Source organism: Debaryomyces hansenii, assembly GCF_000006445.2.
Source record: "Debaryomyces hansenii CBS767 chromosome F complete sequence".
Taxonomy (NCBI): Eukaryota; Fungi; Ascomycota; class Pichiomycetes; order Serinales; family Debaryomycetaceae; genus Debaryomyces; species Debaryomyces hansenii.
The window spans coordinates 2,141,898-2,161,196 of NC_006048.2; the positions used below are offsets into that span (position 1 = coordinate 2,141,898).

Consider the following 19,299-nt stretch of genomic DNA (forward strand, 5'->3'; position numbering starts at 1 on the left):
CATATACCACCTATATTAGTATCTACATAGGGTCGGTCGTGTAGTCATTTCTGAATAAATCGTTGGTTAGAACACGAAAATTCTTATAATCCAATGCCATATAGTTTGATGCAATTGACGGCTGTGAAACGAGAAGGGGCATTGGTTTATGTTACGTAGAGTTCTAGTACCGGTATTATACGACTTATGCCGAATATTGTCATTTGGAGCATAAGAATATTTATTTTGCAATCATGTTCGGGGTGATGGTGACTATAAATACTAGACAAAATTTGTAGAATCTACAATTATCAAGGAATGGTCATATAATGCTTCCATTGTAGCAGGTAATAATAGAAGCGAATTCGTTAAGGATGTCCGGTTTCGACGTCATCCACACGATTATAAGGTTGTTTTACAAGGCCACATATTCTAAGAATATTTTTCGTGTTCGAACCGATGAGTGGACATCATTGATCTGAAGAGAGCTCTTTGGAACTTGACGTAAGATATATAGTTAGTAAACAAGAAATAGTAACCCAGAATGACTGATTTCGTTTATCAAGGCCCTGACTTTGAAGAGAAAGTCAAGAAGCAAGTAGAATTTTATTTCTCTGACAGTAACTTGCAAACAGATAAATTTTTATGGCGTATTTATGAGGCCAACGATGGATGGGTTGAGTTGAAGACTATTTTAACTTTTGGCCGTATGAGACAATATCGTCCAGAAGACAAGGTTATTGCTGCTTTGAAGACGTCAGAAAAGTTGGTGCTTTCCCCAAAAGAGGATATGGTTAGAAGAAAGGACCCATTGAAAGAGTTCAATGAATTGAAGAACACCAGAAAGAGAAATTCCGTGCATATTGAAGGGTTCCCAAACGAAATCACCCAAGAAGACTTAGAAGAATTTTTCAACACGAAGATAATTCCTAACTTACCAAAAGAAAAAGTCATTTGTTCGATTCGTCGAATTAAGACCAGGTCCACCAAAGAATTCTTTGGTGTAGTTGATATTGAATTCAAGACCCAAGAAGATACTGACTATTTCTTGAAAGAAATAGAAATCAGCTATCCTCAAGGAATTGTTGCCAAGGACTCAGCTGATGTTGGTGAAAAGTCTGTTTTGAGAAAGATGTCACTTTTAACATTTCAGGAAATGAGAGAGAGTAGTAAAAGATTTGGTGTCAACGAAGTCACAAAGAGACGTAACAGTTTCAATGATTCCAGGGGTAATAAAAAGTTTGGCAAAGGTTTCAAGGGCAAGAAAAACAACAGACGTCCATCTAAGGGACAAGAAGATTCAAATGACGAGGAATCTGCAAATATCTCCAAAGTAGTTGAAGAGCCTTCGAATGATTCTGAAAACGCTGAATCTGTTCCATCTAAGTCTACGAATGATGAAGAAAAGAAATCTGAAGCCCCAGAAGACAAGAAAAATGAAGCAGAAAATTGAAAGCATATCGCCACTGGCTAATTATGCCCTTTGAAATATTATAATTGTACTACAGAATTTTACTTGTATAGTCCGTTCTTAATTATATTTTAGATGTTTTATCCATGTATTTATTATAGAGATTAACTTATTGTGTGTATGATCAAGCATCAAGTTTTTGTATGTACGCGCAGTTTAAAAAAAAATACTGAACGCGTCCAAGTATCAAGTATATTCTGAAGATATCTTGGATCCAGAACTTATCGATACGATTGAGAGTATGACTGTTGACCTAGGTGTTAGGAAAGAACTAAAGGGGGTATTTGGCCCCACTGAAGACTTTAACGACGATGTAATTGAGAAATTATCTACCTTAATGCAAATCTTTAACTTGAGCTCAGAAGACTTATTTGTTCATTGGGAATCATTTAATGTAACAAAAGTTCAAAATGATTTGGATTTAACACTCCCTAATCTTGACTTGTTTCAGGAGCATTTACAATCAACTTTAGTGAATGCTTCAAGCAAAGCTACACCATCAATCAGGAAAGTCAAAGATTTGCAATCGAGCACTATGAGAAGAAAACCGATAATAAGATCCAGTGCTGATATCAATAGCTCAAGTCCAGCCAATGCTATTCCTAGTACCCCAAGCTTGAAGAAAAGGAAAGTTGTAGAAGAAACACCAGCATTTAAAACTCCACAACTTAAAATGGAATCGTCTCCAATAAACTATGCCACTGCAAACAACACCTTTCAGTCTCCAATCCCAGAAGTTAACAATAACTTGCAGAGTTCACCTACTCCATTGTTTAATAAGCTGTTAAAGAATGAAGAATCAAACACAGTCATAGAAACGTTAAATCCAGATATTGAAGAATTACCAGGATATATGCAGCTTGATGAAGATCCATCGACTGCTATAAAACCTTATAGATTAGCATCTAACTTTGATGCATCTAAATTCAAGTATCGTACTATGTCTATGAAGCTATTAGAAAGTGCAGATGTTTTGGACGATCAAATTGACTCGATGACTCAGTTATTTCAAGAGAATCAAGAAAGCACCGACTTACAATTCGGTAATCCATGTTTATGTTCACAATTTGACATTCTTTGCTGTGGTAGAATTGTTCCAGACTCTCCATTGTACGATAAATCAGGAAATCAAGCATTGAATGCTACTACATTATATTTGGAAACTTCTAGATTAACCGGAATAGGGCAGAGGATACCATTGAATATGAATCAATTGGAAGAGTATACATTTTTTCCAGGTCAGATCGTATGCTTGAAAGGAAGAAATCCAACAGGGCAATCATTTATTGTTCAGGAAGTCCTTCCATTCCCCGAATTGGGTGCTCCTCTTTCAAATAGACAAGAGCTTGATGAATATAAAGAAATGACTAATGATTCGGGTTTAAAATTGTTCGTTGCTTCTGGGCCATATTCTAATCAACACTCATTGAATTATGATAGGTTAAATGCTTTAGTGGATAGAATAAACACAGAAATTAAACCACATTTAGTTATTTTGTTCGGACCCTTTATTGATATTACAAACGTATCAGTTAGCAAAGGTGATATTGAACTTCCTGACGAAAAACATCAACCTAAAGATTTGGACGAGGTATTTAGAAAGTGTATTACACCTATAATAAGAAAAGTCAATCCTAGAATACAAGTGGTAATGATTCCATCCTTGAAAGACTCTTCAATTAAACATTGCTCGTATCCACAGGACTCTTTTGACAAGAAAAAGTTTGGTTTGCCAAAAAATGTCAAGATATTTCCAAATCCTTCCAGTTTTTCGATCAACGAAGTATTGGTTGGCTGTTCTAATCTAGATATCTTCAAAGATTTAAAAGATGTCTTCAAAGGAGCGACTGATGGAAATAGCAAGTTCCTTAATAACAGATTTGAGAGAATTGCAAACCATGTATTTGAGCAAAGAAGATACTACCCTGTATTTCCGGGGTCTATGAAAAAAAATATGGTTTCCAAAGACAATGATGATTCAGCAACACTGTTACATGAAGGCCTTATGGGAGAAGAGCTTACAGATACAGGAATAGGAGGCTCATCTTTGGAAGTACCTTACATGGGATTGACTGAGTTAGGCGATTCCTTACCGGATATACTTGTCATTCCTTCAGAATTAAAATTCTTTGTTAAGGTTATAAAAGGTGTTATAGTCATAAACCCTGGTTCTTTTATCAGAGGTAACAGAGATCAAACAAAGGAAGATGGTAGTTATGCTATTCTTAATATTAGATCTCCAGATACATCAGAAGGTTCAGACAATAATGTCGAGAAGGTAGACGCATCAGAAGATCTTTACTATCACAATGTTCATCAAAGAACAAGAGTTGATATTTATAAGGCTTGAGTAATAAAACCAGTTTTAGCACCTATTGTAATTTTCTTGTAGTCAAAATTGTTGCGTACATTGGATGAAAAAAAAAAAAAATAATGCGTAAACGGTTCCAATTGATAAACTACAAAGGTTAAATGAATTCTAATTCAATCTAATGACATTCAATGTTAAACGGAGTTGCATTTACCCAAAGAACTAGTCTTTGGTCGTTAAATGTTTCTAATTCTATCAAGAGTGTAAGACTTTTCAGTTTATCAGTTATACGAAGAGCCCCACTAAAGTTACGTGATTATCAAGTTGAAGCCATAAAATCAGTTCATAATGCTATATCAAGAGGTATAAATCGTTCTGCAGTAGTATTAGCAACTGGTGGTGGAAAAACAGTTGTATTTTCCCATTTAATTTCTCAGATAAAGCCATCAACACCCGATAGAGGCAACAAAACATTAGTACTTGCCCATAAAGAAGAATTGGTCAGACAAGCGGCTGATTCAATTGCTGAGATAAATCCTAATTTGAAAGTTGACATCGACATGAGGAAACTCAAGCCATCTTCTAATGCTGACGTTATTGTTGCATCTGTCCCTACATTAATCAGGATGAGTAGGCTATCCAAATATGATCCAAAAGAGTTTAAGACAATAATACTAGACGAATGCCATCATGCTCCAGCAAATTCGTGGTCGAAGATACTACAATATTTTGAAGCACATACACCACAACTGCAAATCTATGTTATAGGATTTACTGCTACTATGGAAAGAAGCGATGGAAAATCGTTAGCAGAAATCTTCGATGAAATAGTTTTTGAAAGAAATTTGTTAGAAATGGTGCAGAATAAGGAATTAGCAGATGTAAGGTTTTCATCCATTGACGTAGACGTTGACTTAACAAAAGTTGCAACAAAGAAGAATGATTATGAAATAAATAGTTTGTCGCAAGCTATGAATGATTCCGAAGTTAATCTTTTGGTCGCTCTATCTTATTCACAGCTACAGAAAGAGTTCAATTTTAAATCAACTTTGATATTTTGTGTTGATATTAGTCATTGTAAAACACTTTGCGGTGTCTTTCAACGAGAAGGAATAAATGCACAATATGTAACAGGAGAAACTGCCAAGCATGAAAGACAAGCTATAATTGAAGATTTCAAAAAAGGCATAATTGAAGTGTTATGTAATGTTCAAGTTTTTACTGAAGGTACTGATATACCAAATATTGATTCTCTATTTTTGGCAAGACCAACAAAATCGAGGCCATTGTTAGTTCAGATGATTGGTAGAGGATTAAGATTACATAAATCGAAGACACACTGTCATGTCGTGGATATTGCTGGAACTCGTGGTACTGGAATTCAATCAGTTCCAACTTTATTTTCTCTACCACCCGATTACCTTATACATGGTAAATCATATGAAGAGTTAGTAAAGGAAAAGGAAGAGTATGATGAAGACATGGAGCGCTTAAAAAAGCAAGAAATATTAGAAAGAGAAAGGAATTGTCGTCTTGAAGAAATCGCAACACATAATAAAATGAACGAGTTAAAGGAGAGAAGTGAAAAAGTAAATCTAAAATTCAAGACATTTGATGGTTTTATGGCATTGGAAGCCCACGATGCTAATGAATATCAAACCACCAAAAATATTGACGTCAAATTCAGATCCAATCGTCTTAGTTGGATCAAATTGGCTTTCGATATGTGGGGCCATCAACTTGGCAATAATGATTTTTTTCTAGTTAAAAAGTGCCATCAATCGAAGAGGGATGATGGGGTATATTTTCGCTTAACATTGAACAAGTTCACTTCTCATCAACAGCGTATGGCCAGTCAATACAAATGTGGGAAGACAACTCTTATATCAGAGATAATGGTGGATCTGAATTTGCAATCCATATTAGCTAAGGCTGAAACTTTAAGTTCTCAATTCGAAAAGAACTTCTTCAAGAATTTCAGTAACTCGTCCACCGTTTCTGATAAGCAACACACTTTTCTTAATACTAAATTATCGAAACGAGCTAAACTGAGTTACGAGTTTACCCCACATTTACATCAGGAATTAAACAATGGCTTGAAAAATTTTACAAAAGAAAGAGCATCTAACCTAATATTTGCCCTTAAATATTCTCTGCTGGCTCTCTGGGTGAAATGGGAACTCCAAAAGTTGTTAGGACCAGATAAAAAGTCCCAACATGCTCTTAAAAAAATTGTAAATACCGGTAGCTCCCATCATATTTTAGATCACGAATCAGAATCTACAAGAGCATTAGACAGTATATAATTATAGATATAGACTTAATGTATATAGAACCTTATACTACATGTTTCCCAGTGTATATTGCATTTATTGTACATACTATGGATACTCAGAGTGGGAGGATCATGTGATCAAATGTTAAGCTTTAATATGAGAATCTGCATTTTTAGTAATAAGCATAGATTATAATTACCAGCAATGAAGATCACAATCGGTGGGTTGGTAAACTTGTTGTTTTGCTTTACGATAATAGGGGGAGCCTTGGCTGATCAACACTTTGTTACAAATGATGACGCAGAGAATATAATCAAAGCGAGCGATTCACGTCATACCAATAACTGGGCAGTTTTGGTCTCGACATCACGATTTTGGTTCAACTACAGACATATGGCCAACGTGTTAAGTATGTATAGAACCGTCAAGAGGCTTGGTATCCCAGATTCCCAAATTATTTTAATGTTATCTGATGATATTGCATGTAATCCACGTAACGCATTCCCTGGAACGGTTTTCAACAATCAAGATCAAGGTTTTGATTTGTACGGCAATCTGATAGAAGTTGACTACAGAGGATATGAAGTTACAGTAGAAAATTTTGTGCGGTTGTTGACTGATAGGTGGGATGAAAACCATCCTAGATCTAAACGTTTGCTTACAGATGAAAACTCTAACATATTTATTTATTTGACTGGTCACGGCGGTAATGAATTCTTGAAATTCCAAGATGCAGAAGAAATTGGCTCGTATGATATAGCAGATGCTTTTGAACAAATGCATGAGAAGAAAAGATACAACGAAATATTCTTCATGATTGATACATGTCAAGCAAATTCGATGTATGAAAGGTTCTATTCACCTAATATCTTGGCCGTTGGCTCCTCAAAGGTTGACGAGTCATCGTATTCTCACCATTCCGATCTTGATATCGGGGTGGCAGTCATCGATAGGTTCACGTATTACACGTTGGATTTCCTCGAAAAAATAGACAAAAACTCCACGGCCACTATGGATAAATTGTTCGATGAATATACCTTTGAAAACATACACTCCACCCCTGGAATAAGAACCGACCTATTCAAGAGAGACGTCAATGATGTACTTTTAACAGACTTTTTCGGAAATGTCCAAAATGTGGTGGTCGATGAAGTCGAAGATGACATATTATACACTGTAAACTACGACGAAAATGGCAACTTTCTTTCTAGAGATAATAAGAACAAGTCCAATATACTGCACAAGGTAAAGAAGGTTGATTTTAGTTATGATGAAGAATCAAAAACTCTTGGTAAAAACTCCAAGACTAAGATTCAAGCATTAGGTCTCTTGACATTGGTTGTGTTAATTGGCTTTTGGCTCGTAGCGCCAAATAGTTAGATAGAGAAATATGTATATGTTCCGTAAAAATTATACATTAATATTGATACTTAAGACCAGTAAACGATTTATTTCATTATTTCATAGCACCAAAACAAGGATTAAACAACTTTCTACAATTTTCCTTCCACAATTCCGCTGTAACGTTACCTTCATATACGTAGTTATTGTTCCCCATAGACATATTTCTACTATGAAGCTATTTATGGTGATGAGATTCATGTTACACAAAAATCGTTTGTTTTCATTTATGTTTTACGCGCTTTGTTAGATCTAGAAGTAGGTAAATATATATAACTTCATTAGTAATAGTATTAAATATAGCTATCAGCCGGTAGATCTAGATTAACAAGTGCCTCAATTATAGATATGCTGTCACAGGTGATATCTGCTAGTCGGTTGTACCAAATCGTGGCGTCACCCACAAGTGACAATGATGCCAAACTGAGATCTATTAATGAACTTAAAACGCACGTAAAGAAAGATTTTGTTGACATTAAACAGGTTCCTAAATATGTTGAAGCATTATCAATAGCAGTCGATATATCAGATACCGGGATCCTGACAAGCAGCTTTAGTGTATTGTCACATTTGGTGAAGAGAGTAAGCATGCAAGATTCTAGTGGGGAAGTGTTAAAAAGTCAGAGTTACTTGGTTTTACCTATAATAATCAATAGACTAGGTGATATCAAGGCAAGCGCGAGAATTTCTGCGAAGAAAGCATTAGAAGCGTACTGGTTTTCGGCACCTAAGGAGGTAGAGGATTCGATAATAGATATAGCCTTTAGTCACAAGAATCTGAAGGTAATAAACGAGTCGATTATCTGGCTTGATCACATAATAACCAACGTTAATCCTCATTTTAAGATAAATCTATTTCTTCCGCATATTGTTAAACTATTACGTCTTAACAGTGATAGTGATGAAGTCTTGATAGAGAATATCAAAACTTTGTTTAAAGACTATTACAGTTTGAAGCACAATAGGTTGTATAAATTCGACTTATCTAAAGAATTCGATACCCAAAAGATACCTTCTAATGTGCATGAATCCATAATAAGTCAAATAGGTACCAGCTCTTCTATTCTAATGAAGCAGGCTACACCAGACATAGGTCTTGATCATAACTTTATCCTGGCCGGAACTACTCGTGTTACGGTAAACCTGATGGGAAGAGATAAAGGTACCATTCTGAGTAACTCTCTGACACCAGCATCATTATCGTCGTCCACGATGTCGAGACCAAAATCAAGGACCAATTTCCACAATTATACAAAGTCTATACTGCCCTCCCAAGAGGACGAACAGATAACAAAACCTTCAGTACACAACTCTGCATTCAACAAATATAACACCAACCAAATGTCAGCGCCAGCTAAGCCAGTGGCTATGGTTAATGAGAATTCTAATGAAATAAACTCTGAAATAAGTCCCGAAATTGAAAAAATAATTGCGAAGACTTTTACGTATAAGATCGACTCATCAATTCTACCACTAGATGTAAAGGATGTAGATGATCTTTGCGGAACTATAAATGAATTGCTTCCAATTTTCGAAGGTAAGGAAACTGAATTTAACTGGGGAATGAGAGAAAAGAACATTATCAAATTAAGGTCTATTATAAGAGGAAATTCTAGTAGGCTATTTACTAATGAACTTACCTCATATCTAAAAGAGTCATCGGAAAGTATTTGTAAGGCAGTTACATCGCTACGCACCACATTATCTTCTCATGGTTGTCATTTCCTCAAAGAATGTGCAATAATTTTAAAAGAACACTTTGATCCATTAGTGGATTCGTATGTTCCACATTTAATGAAATTATGCTCAGCAACAAAACATATTGCTTCTTCAAATGCAAACATGGCATTATGTGCGATCTTTATAAATGTACCTTATAATTATAGATTACTCCATAAAATTTTGGTGTCGGCAAATGAAAAAAACGTTCAACCCCGCTCTTACAGTGGTATTTGGCTACAAGTAGTCTTGGTCCGGTTTCATGATACCTCTAGCTTCTCCTACCGTGGGTCTAATTCTATTTCAGGTCTAGATACCAGCATTAAGATTTTGACCAAACTTTTAGCAGATCCAAATCCCAATGTGAGACAAGTTGCTAAGGACACATATTGGTGCTTTTGGGATAAATTTCCATCTGAAGCGGAGTCTTTATTGACAAGATTAGATACAAATGTTGTAAAGGCTATTGAGAGATCTAAACCCAGGACCATTACATCAAGAAATCAACCATCGACTTTATCCTCTCTCACTGCAAGAAAAGCAAGACCTTCGATAAAGGAATCAATCATTGCTAGAAACAAAGAATTGAGGAAGCAAAAGGATCAAACTTCTATTTCTAGGCCGTCGTCAAGAATTAATTCAACATCGTCGCCTTGTCCTCCTGATAATGATTATTTGCAGAAGCATGATAAGCCACAATTCTCTACATTAGACTCTGGAAAGTTTAGTAGATTAGGCGTTGCCAAAAGAACCCCTTCTACATCCTCGCTTTCAAGAGTAGAGTCGAATCAAGATGCGATAACCAGGAAAGTTTCTGATTCGGTAAGCTCTAACGCTAAAAAACACAATGATTCCCAAGGTATCAATGCAGATGCTCAAATACAAAATATTGAGACAATGAAAAGCACATATAGCGTCGATGATAACTCTTCAAATCGTACAAATATGGAACAAACTAACAAATTTGAATCTTTTGATAAGCAAAGTGACCCTATTTTAAAGTTTTTATCTTCAAATCAAAAAGAGTTCATCACTGAAGGAATAAACTTATTGAAGTATGCAATTATGGGTGAAGAAGATTTATCTTCTGAGGTAAATGGCTTATTAAAAAAGATATCGGTAAGAAACCAAGACTTGTTAAAACCTCTATTTTTGAGTACTGATAATTTATTTAAAAAGACTTACCAGTTTTTTCTGTTCGAAGACTTCTTCCGGGTTTGTTGTATTTTAATTCATACGATTGACACAAGACTAGTGGATTTGATTGTATCAATTGCTGGTGTGGATGATATATATGAGTCGGCTATTAAATTAATCTCCTACACCACAAATTTAGGTAATATTATTGACGACAGTGATTTGACGATGCAGATTATTAGATTCAAATCGATTATTGTTCGACTGATTATCGAATTCTTAAACCAAGGTTTAGATAAGATACCTATAAGTGATAGCTATTTCCTGAAACTCGTTACTAATTTGTTTGAATTGGTAAGTCTAGTGAAGTCCACTGGACTTTATAAATCATTTTGCGAATTGTTAATCAAATTATATTCTATAAATCCTACACTATTTACTTCAGAATTGCAAATGATAGCAACCTCCACGAGAGAAGAAGTGGAATATGTGGTTGGGATCGACGATGTTTTAGATCTTAATAGGGGACACGCTATTAATTTTACAACACAATACGAACTAACTAGAGTTGTCCCTGGAAATAATTTGCGAAAAATGTCACCTCTTAAAGCGCCATCTGATTTAACAATGGTTGTGCCAGTTGAAAAGGAACTTTTTGAAGATGATAATATTGATATTGATTCCAAAATTCAGAGCGAATCTGCTAATGATACTGGCTTCCGAACTCCACCAAAATTAGCAGGCAATCATACAAGCCCAATTCATTCAGAAAGAAGTACTATAATCGAAACAGATGGAAATATTTCAGATAATGTTGAGGAGTATGTTAATGATGCGATGGATGTCGACCAAAATCCAAGTGAAGAAATCGTCAACGGATTAAAGAATGACATAGAAATGCATAATGACGATAATAAAGTAAAAGAGAAAACGTCAAATGACATGCTGGACAGCTTGCCGTTGATTGATGAATCTGATAATATTTTTGTTGAAATAGACCTGGATTCAGCCTCCCGGAAACCAGATTTATTCACCAAATTTGCTCAGCATGATAATTCATCAGAGTTAGTGGAAAACTTTGCGCAAGTAAAGATAACAGAACTATCTAAACAGAGGCTACGTAACAATGACCCCATCAAAAAATTTATCGACAAAGTTGATCCATTAAATAAAATTTCACTCAAAAATAAACCAATTAGCATATATGAGGATGTAAACTTCAAGGGTTCCCCACAAAAGGTAAAAGACTATAGTTACACAGAGCTAAATTGGTTTAATTTTCAATTGGCTAAGCTAGCTATGGATAAAGAAGATAACCAGGAAATAGATTATTGTATCGAAGACTTTAAATCTCTTTGCGATAATTTGAGTTCCAAGAAAATTGAAGGGAAAGAGTTCGTATCGGTCTTGAATTATTTGCAAAATATACAAATTTCTAATGCTGAGTTTTCGAGATATTTCCAATCCCTGGGTCATTCTCTAATTGAAAATTCTTTATGGAATTTCTTTGATAATCATATTAATCTTCCTGTTTCAAAGAAATTAAGTGGTCTAATATTATTAAAGCAACTACTTATTAATAGATTGCGTGTGAGCTTGGACAGATTGTGGAACTTACTTGTGGGATTAAGTTCTGAGTCCAGTAGTTCCGTAGATGAATTATCTCTTGCCATAAGTGAAGCCTTTGATGAGATGCTTGCTGGGCTTTTCAGCAGTGAAATAATTTTTGCAAGAATCCTTACAACGTTAGAGAATGCAGTCTTGGAAAGAGAATCTTTTTCATTGCCATTCATTTTGGAATGTCTTTCTAAGGTACTTAGTACTAATGCAGTTTCCTTGTTAATAGATGAGAAGTTGATTATGCGTATTGATAACGTGCTTAGCGGTTTCATGAATGATGAAGAGGTTGAAATAAGAAGATGTGTAATTCTGAGTTATGGCAAATTGTTGAAGGCTTCAAGAATTTCCAGTAGCATTGAAACGAACGAAGATATTCGGTCTGAATATTCTGTGATGGATGATATCTTGAAAAAGTTATCCATACCACAGAAGAAGCTAATCGAATACTACAGCCAATCATAAAATTTTAATTAGCTTATATTTGATATATAAAATTTCAGCCTAATCAATAAACAAAACATAAATAAAACATACTGTAAACAAGAATTAAATTTCATGCTATAAAATTCAAACACTAACGCCGTAGTATACTAACACCTAATTTCCATTTGCATTCTGACTAGCTTGGCTTTGTTCTGAATGTGTGATGGATGACTCGGGGGTTGGTATAAAGTTTTCGTTATCAGACCCTTTATCTTCAACATCTTTTTTAAAATTAACTACTCTCGTTGACCTGGACGACATAATATTCTTTAAATTCAGATCAGTATTGATCTTACGTTTTTCGGAGGACTTTGATATGGGATTATTAGACAATCTTGCAGACATATCACGTTGTTGCTGTTGATACATTTGTGATTTCTTCTTCATCATATTTGCGGAAATAGCTAGTTGTCTTGAAGATGCTGAGGCAAAATTTGCTGGATTTATTGAGCGTGAATTGATGTTGGGGGGGACATTGTTTATCATAGCCGGGTTCATTGCTTGATAAGGGTCATTAATTTGAGCCATTTCGTCATTCAGAAACATATAACCTGGTTGTTGATTATGATATGGCATCACTTGTTCATAAATAGGGTTTGGCCAATATTCAGGTTCAGGATGCATATAACTATAATCAGGATGATACATACCACTCAGATGTTGAGGCTGGGGTATGATTATTGGCTCATTGTAAAACAGACTTGGCATAGGTCTTGGTAATGGCGTCTGAAATTTCGTTGAAAACGATGGTAGTTGATAAGATTGGGGAAAAAATTCATCATTAGATGATGGTACTCGTGTAGTCTGAAATTTAGCAGACTTGGGTAAATACCCCGTAGAAGATAGTGGAGGGATAGGGGTCTTTAATGGTTGTGTTTGTTCAATCAAATATTCGTCAGTATGAACTAATTGATTGGCCGACGGTGTAGGAATAATATATGAAGAAGGTAGAGGTTCAAATAAGCCATCATGGTTCTCCTCAATCGTATTTGCAAATTGCAGACGCGGATTTATATCTAGCTTTATATAATCATTATTATCTTTGTAGGTATCGTCATTAGGATGGAAATAATCAAGAGGAAAGTCATCTTCATAGTCTGAGTGTGCTCTGTATTGTGCTGGGGTGTCTTGGTTGAGGAATCCAAAGTCATCCTTGTCGACATCCGTACCTGAGTACTCAATGGAATTATCATCAGCAGTAGAAGTACTATCACCCGCAGATTCGTTGAGACTCTTTTGGCGCTCTATATGTTCCGTAAGTTGAGTAAATAAAAACTTATCTTCATCATATTTGAATGACAAGGCAGGTTCCTTATGGGCTTCAGTAGTTGGATTCTGGCCCATTTTTTCTTTCTTTATATCTCTTTCTAAAGCGTCAGCCATAAGCTTATCGTGTGGAACATTAAACCAGAAGAAGACTTTCTGTTTCTTCTGAGTCCTCAAGCATGAATTCTTATACAAAAACTCCAAAAACTCAGACTTAGGTGACTCCAAAACAGCATCAACTCCACATTTCAAGTTTCTCAAATCGGAGAAGATACCTTCTTCGAACTTCTTTCTGTCGGTTATCTTTCTTCCAAAATGTTGGAACTTGTACACAATGCACCGGACAATGTCCGTTCCGGTTACGAAATAAAGATTATTCCAAAATATGCAACTCACAAACCCCTCGTCATGATTGAGGTAGTACCGTCTAATCACTTGGTTTTCTTGCCAATTGGCTGGTGCCGTTGCCAAAAAGAACTTCAAGTCTTCAATTAGCCTCAATGACTCTTTAACATCTTCATTGGGCTCAAGCTCACTATCATTCGTTTCTATCTTGACACTAGTATTCTTTTCTTTTGGTGTCATACTTCTCGGTGCTCTCGCTTAGGTGCAAAACTATACCTACTCTGGACAGCAAATCAATATGGAATATGAAAAAGAATGGACGTTATTCAGCTTTTTAGAACAACTCAACAACTCTATTCGATGTTTAACGGCTAATTTTACAATATATTCCTGATATATCAAAAGTGGTTACCTCGGGGAAATACCACACTTGAATAATGTCAGGAGGTGTCTTTTGTTGAAGATTTTTCCTTTAGCTTCAATAATCACTTAACAGCAATGCTAAAACAATAACAGACCTTATTACCTATTCGATGGATATAGAATTGGCTTCTAAAGCTTTGTAAGAACTGGTTATCGAAAAGTTTTATAATTCAGTACTGAAACCCACAGTCTTATAAATATTTATCAGATATTTCAAGATATGTTTCAGATTCAGAATTTGAAACATTACACAAACCCCTCATTTCAAATCTAGAATGTGGTTGCATTAATACGCAGTCCAGATTTTGCAGCAATCGGGGAGGTTTTTTATTATGTTGTAATGTCTATAAGCATCCGAAATGCTAATTTATTAGTGGTATGCTAGTAAATAAACATATATAAGGGGATTTGTAGATTTTATTACCTTCCGTCATGTACTCTATCAAGGAAAAGGATGCAAACTGTAGATTTATGCCTTTCGTCATCGTCTGCGATGATGAGAGACGAATATATGTCTCCACGAATTGGCAGGTATGTCGAATACACAAAATTATTTGAAGAAAGGGATACTAATAGATAATAGCTTACCACCTTTCAAAGAATTGTTGAGAGGAATCAGGAATTATTCTGGACTGCTGCAGATGCAGCCTAGTCATTACTCGTATTCACCTCGGCCAGTTGAAAGTAATAAATCTCGACAACTGTCATATGTTTCTTCTGTTATTGGGACAGACGAAGGTGCAATGAGAAGTAGTAGGCTGCTTAGTGTGGGGCTGACTCTGTTTATGAACAAGAAAAGAGAGAGATTGCAGTTCGATACATTGGCCAAGGTGAGTGGGAGCCAGTACTACAATTCACCTGATTCAGTCAAGAAAAAAGAAGAAGATATTCTTTCGTTTTTAACTTGGTTCTTGCCTGGCCATGCTACATTGGCCGATTGTTTAAGTGAAATGAATGCAAACTTGCTAAGAGGCAAACTCAAAGGATCCAAGAATCTGTCAACCGAAATCTTGTTTTCACAAGATCTTCAGAGGAACGAGTTTGCAATCACGAGAGATGAGTTTAAAAAATGGGTTATCGATATCCCTGATGTATTATACAACAATATTTCTACTAGTCTTGAAAAGTTCTCCCTGATTCTACATGAATTGAAAATTATGAAATACAACTACAAGCTTGAAAATGAAATAGAGATTAGAGACCACAAAGAACAAGAGCAGTGGCTGTACAAGAAGGAGTGTGACTCGCCAAATCATCAACATATAGGAGCCAATAGTAGATGTGTGAACAATAATACAGGAGAAGGTGACTATGAGGACAGGGAGCTCACTGAATCACCTCCTACGAAAAATAAGATGCACCTGCCAAGGGGACCTAACAAGCAAAAAATCCGTAAACCGAGAACAAAATGCCATAACATAAAGAAACAGAAGATCAAATGTAACCATTGTGAGTCGACCGAAACGCCCGAATGGAGACGTGGCCCTGACGGCTCTCGAACATTATGCAACGCTTGCGGGCTCTTTTATTCAAAATTAACTAAGCGGTATGGTACTGAGGATGCTGTGGTAATTATGAAAAGCAGGAAAACTGAAGGTTTAATAAGCGATAGAACGATTCCTTCACTTGACGCACTTAAAAGGATGGTTGGCGATACCTAGTTTTTGTTTAATCTAATACAATCAAATATATAATGGTAAAATATTTCGTAAATCGTAGAATGTATACACAAAAACAACACATAAAAAATTAAATTGAACCCATATATTTCGTAAGAAAAACGTAAAAAAAAGCCTGAGAAACGGCACTTATGCAAATTCAATACCTTTCTACTCCTTTCTCGACAAAAACCAATCTGTTTTATCAGAGGGGACAGAAGACGAGCCAATTCTGTTTTCATTCACTTGGCTTAAAAAATTATTCGGATTCTTTTCATCGCCCGGAATCTTTCGCTTATCTTGAATATTAGGAATATAATGATTCTTGACCTTTCCATTGATAGTTTGCAGATTCTGTGGTAACCCAATTCCAATTGGCCCATGTGAACTTCTTCGAAATGGAGGAATATACTTGCCACTGGTTGAATATGATGATGATAATGTAGGTGCAATATCACTTAAAGCATTACTACCCATAGATATAGGTCTTGTGCTATTCGGTGCAATCGTGGAGTTACGTCTTGTGTTATTTCCACTTCCACGATATGTTGTACCTTTATGAATGTAGGTGGAATTGTTAGTCCTAAAACTACCATGACCAGATACTGGGTTATCAGAAACAACATTTGGAATTGTATAAGTTGGTACTTTGAAATTCGGCTTCTTAAAACTTACATCACCATTAGCCGCTTGCAGTGACTTGTTGCTTGGAATTCGTGATTCATTATTTCTAGTATTTCCAAATTCAAAATCAGCATCTAAATGGAAAACTTCTTCATCATCATGATTCAAATCTAGATTGTCAATCTCTTCAACTAATGGCCCTATATCCGGTGACTTCATGCACTGAGGCGACCGTAAGTAAGGAGGAATATATTTTCCTGAAGTAGATGAATTAACAGAAGTAGAATTATGCTGGTGACTAAGAGCATGAAAAGAATTTGCAAGTAAATCTCCTGTAGTGTTATTCTTCCTTGATTTGGATGGATAAAACAGATGTGATTTCCTTCTATCGCTATAGTTGGAATAGTAGTGATTATAACTATCATTCTCATTATTATAATTATTATTATGATAAAAATTACGACTCTTGTTTTGCGTTGAATTGCTTGTCTTATAATTTCTTTTCCATGTGCGACGCTTATTACCATTTCTTTTCCAGTCACTTCGATTATTATACTTATTCTGATGATGAGGGTGTTGGTACTTTCCAGTGTTATTGAATCTTTGTTCGCCATATTTGTCCATATAATGATTAAACACAGATTTAGGGGTAAAGAAATCTTCCCGATTGAACCTATTATTAAATACATTACCATTATTAAATGAATTGTAATTATTATTTGGTTTATGATGACTATTGATAGCCGATTGGTTGTACGACGCAACATTGAAAGGTTTACGGGTATTCCGAATAAACTTAATATTGCCATCCGATATTGGAATTGGCTTCATGTTTGTACTAGAGGATAACAATGCATCCGCTCTATGATTATGCGGCATTGCTGGTTCATCTTTTAATTCAATTGCCCTTGAATTCACGGTATCGCTCTCTGTCGTAGAATCTGTCTCAGGTTTTAAACAATTAATTGACTTACTTTCAACATCAGTGGTCGTGATTAACGGTATTGATTTAGTTGGTGAGAGAGATACAGAAACATTTTTCTTCGCTTCTTCATGAGTATAGTAATCATCTACGCCATCATCAAAGTATTCATCCTCATCGTCATCGTCATTGTCATCGTCATCGTCAGCATCATCCTCATCAATATCAGCTTCCTCTAAATTCTCATCTTCATAATCACTTGCCCAGTACTCTTCGTCAATTGTAAAATACTTTAATGCGGTCAATTCATTCTGCAAGTTCTGCAAATCACGATTACTAGGATCAATATTAAGACAGTATCTCGTCACTGAAAACATCTCACCACTCATTGTAGAAAAAATATCGAATAATGCCTCTCTGTTGCTAGCAAATTGAACAAATCGCTTATCTGAATAATTCGCTACCTGAAACGGATTCTTATGGAATACTAAAGTCAATAGAATAATTCCAATCGACCATAAGTCAATTTTCGAGGCATCATAGTGGTCAATTGATTCATCAAATAATTCAGGTGCCATATATCTTTCCGAACCAATATCAAATTCGTTCTTATTCGTGATATTACGTGTTGTTGTTGCAAGACCCCAGTCACATAACTTAATTGACCAATCTTCACCAATCAAAATGTTCTCAGGTTTTAAATCTCTATGAAAAACATTCTTAGAATGGCAATAATCTAAGGCGCTTAAAACCTGGAGGAAAGCATCTTTAATATCTTGAGAGGTCGTAGGGCCATCACCACTTTGAATGGCCTCATATAAATCGCCTCTGGAACAATATTCCAATATTAGACATGAGTCAAAATGATCATATAAAGATGTGACATTATCATGGACTCCTAAAATCTTGTGAATTGAAATTTCTTTGGCAGCCTCTTCGTACAATGTCTTCAAAATTGAGTTTTTACGTTCTGTTTCAGCATTGACAACTGAACGATATCTTGCAGGCGAAGAGCTTGCACGTCCGTTTTCTTTCTCGTTGGACTTATCCTCGGTATTATAATCCAATGGATATATAAATTTTACCGCCACTAGTTTATCATTTAGCTTTTTATCCTTAGCAAGTGATACTAAACCATATGAGCCTTTACTGATATTTGCAACTTTTTCATACCGGCTTCTTAAAAGATTACCGTTATCGTATTTCTCGTACTCGTCCATTCCAAAGAAAGTTATGCCCTAAATCCTTAAAAAAATATGTATCACACAGCCAAACCAAATGTTGTATCGAACAAATAATATAAAAACAGATGAAAATCAATTAACCTAATACAGAATCCAAACAGTCCTGGATCTTCTAGGGGATGTAAATATGCAATTAACCAAAAATAAAAAAACAGCAACTAATGCAAAAAAATCTCTAACAATCCACCGGTAGGTTTAGCACAGATTTCAAAATAAAAATGGTAATTAGTGCTTTCGGATATATAAAATGCAAATGATTTATATGATAAAGTTCAAACGGATCCTAAATCAACATAAAGTATTTCAAACTATACTATAAGGAATATGAAAATATGGCAGGGAAATGCAAGATCAGCACGGTTATTATGCTATAACAATATTTTATGAAGTACGCTTTGATCAATTAATGTCCAAGTATAC

The 19,299-nt window shown here is 35.4% G+C and overlaps 8 protein-coding genes across 8 annotated transcripts; 6 read left to right on the forward strand and 2 right to left on the reverse strand. All coding sequences in view use genetic code 12, as the record gives it.

Annotated features, from left to right (window-relative positions):
- Window positions 1-523: 523 nt before the first annotated feature.
- On the forward strand, window positions 524-1,432 carry DEHA2F25784g (DEHA2F25784p; the record flags this gene model as incomplete). The annotated part of the gene is made up of 1 exon (XM_461460.1): window positions 524-1,432. One exon carries the CDS (start codon window positions 524-526, stop codon window positions 1,430-1,432), a length of 909 nt encoding a protein of 302 aa, XP_461460.1.
- Window positions 1,433-1,691: 259 nt separating this feature from the next.
- On the forward strand, window positions 1,692-3,800 carry DEHA2F25806g (DEHA2F25806p; the record flags this gene model as incomplete). Its single annotated transcript, XM_461461.1, has 1 exon — window positions 1,692-3,800. One exon carries the CDS (start codon window positions 1,692-1,694, stop codon window positions 3,798-3,800), a length of 2,109 nt encoding a protein of 702 aa, XP_461461.2.
- A 152-nt stretch (window positions 3,801-3,952) lies between these two features.
- Window positions 3,953-6,067, forward strand: DEHA2F25828g (DEHA2F25828p; the record flags this gene model as incomplete). The annotated part of the gene is made up of 1 exon (XM_461462.1): window positions 3,953-6,067. One exon carries the CDS (start codon window positions 3,953-3,955, stop codon window positions 6,065-6,067), a length of 2,115 nt encoding a protein of 704 aa, XP_461462.2.
- Window positions 6,068-6,241: 174 nt separating this feature from the next.
- Window positions 6,242-7,417, forward strand: DEHA2F25850g (DEHA2F25850p; the record flags this gene model as incomplete). The annotated part of the gene is made up of 1 exon (XM_461463.1): window positions 6,242-7,417. One exon carries the CDS (start codon window positions 6,242-6,244, stop codon window positions 7,415-7,417), a length of 1,176 nt encoding a protein of 391 aa, XP_461463.2.
- Window positions 7,418-7,786: 369 nt separating this feature from the next.
- DEHA2F25872g (DEHA2F25872p) lies at window positions 7,787-12,376 on the forward strand (the record flags this gene model as incomplete). The annotated part of the gene is made up of 1 exon (XM_461464.1): window positions 7,787-12,376. One exon carries the CDS (start codon window positions 7,787-7,789, stop codon window positions 12,374-12,376), a length of 4,590 nt encoding a protein of 1,529 aa, XP_461464.2.
- A 135-nt stretch (window positions 12,377-12,511) lies between these two features.
- DEHA2F25894g (DEHA2F25894p) lies at window positions 12,512-14,248 on the reverse strand (the record flags this gene model as incomplete). Its single annotated transcript, XM_461465.1, has 1 exon — window positions 12,512-14,248. The coding sequence occupies one exon, from the start codon at window positions 14,246-14,248 to the stop codon at window positions 12,512-12,514; it is 1,737 nt and encodes a 578-aa protein (XP_461465.2).
- A 716-nt stretch (window positions 14,249-14,964) lies between these two features.
- DEHA2F25916g (DEHA2F25916p) lies at window positions 14,965-16,092 on the forward strand (the record flags this gene model as incomplete). Its single annotated transcript, XM_461466.1, has 1 exon — window positions 14,965-16,092. One exon carries the CDS (start codon window positions 14,965-14,967, stop codon window positions 16,090-16,092), a length of 1,128 nt encoding a protein of 375 aa, XP_461466.2.
- A 168-nt stretch (window positions 16,093-16,260) lies between these two features.
- DEHA2F25938g (DEHA2F25938p) lies at window positions 16,261-18,855 on the reverse strand (the record flags this gene model as incomplete). Its single annotated transcript, XM_461467.1, has 1 exon — window positions 16,261-18,855. The coding sequence occupies one exon, from the start codon at window positions 18,853-18,855 to the stop codon at window positions 16,261-16,263; it is 2,595 nt and encodes an 864-aa protein (XP_461467.2).
- Window positions 18,856-19,299: the final 444 nt, after the last annotated feature.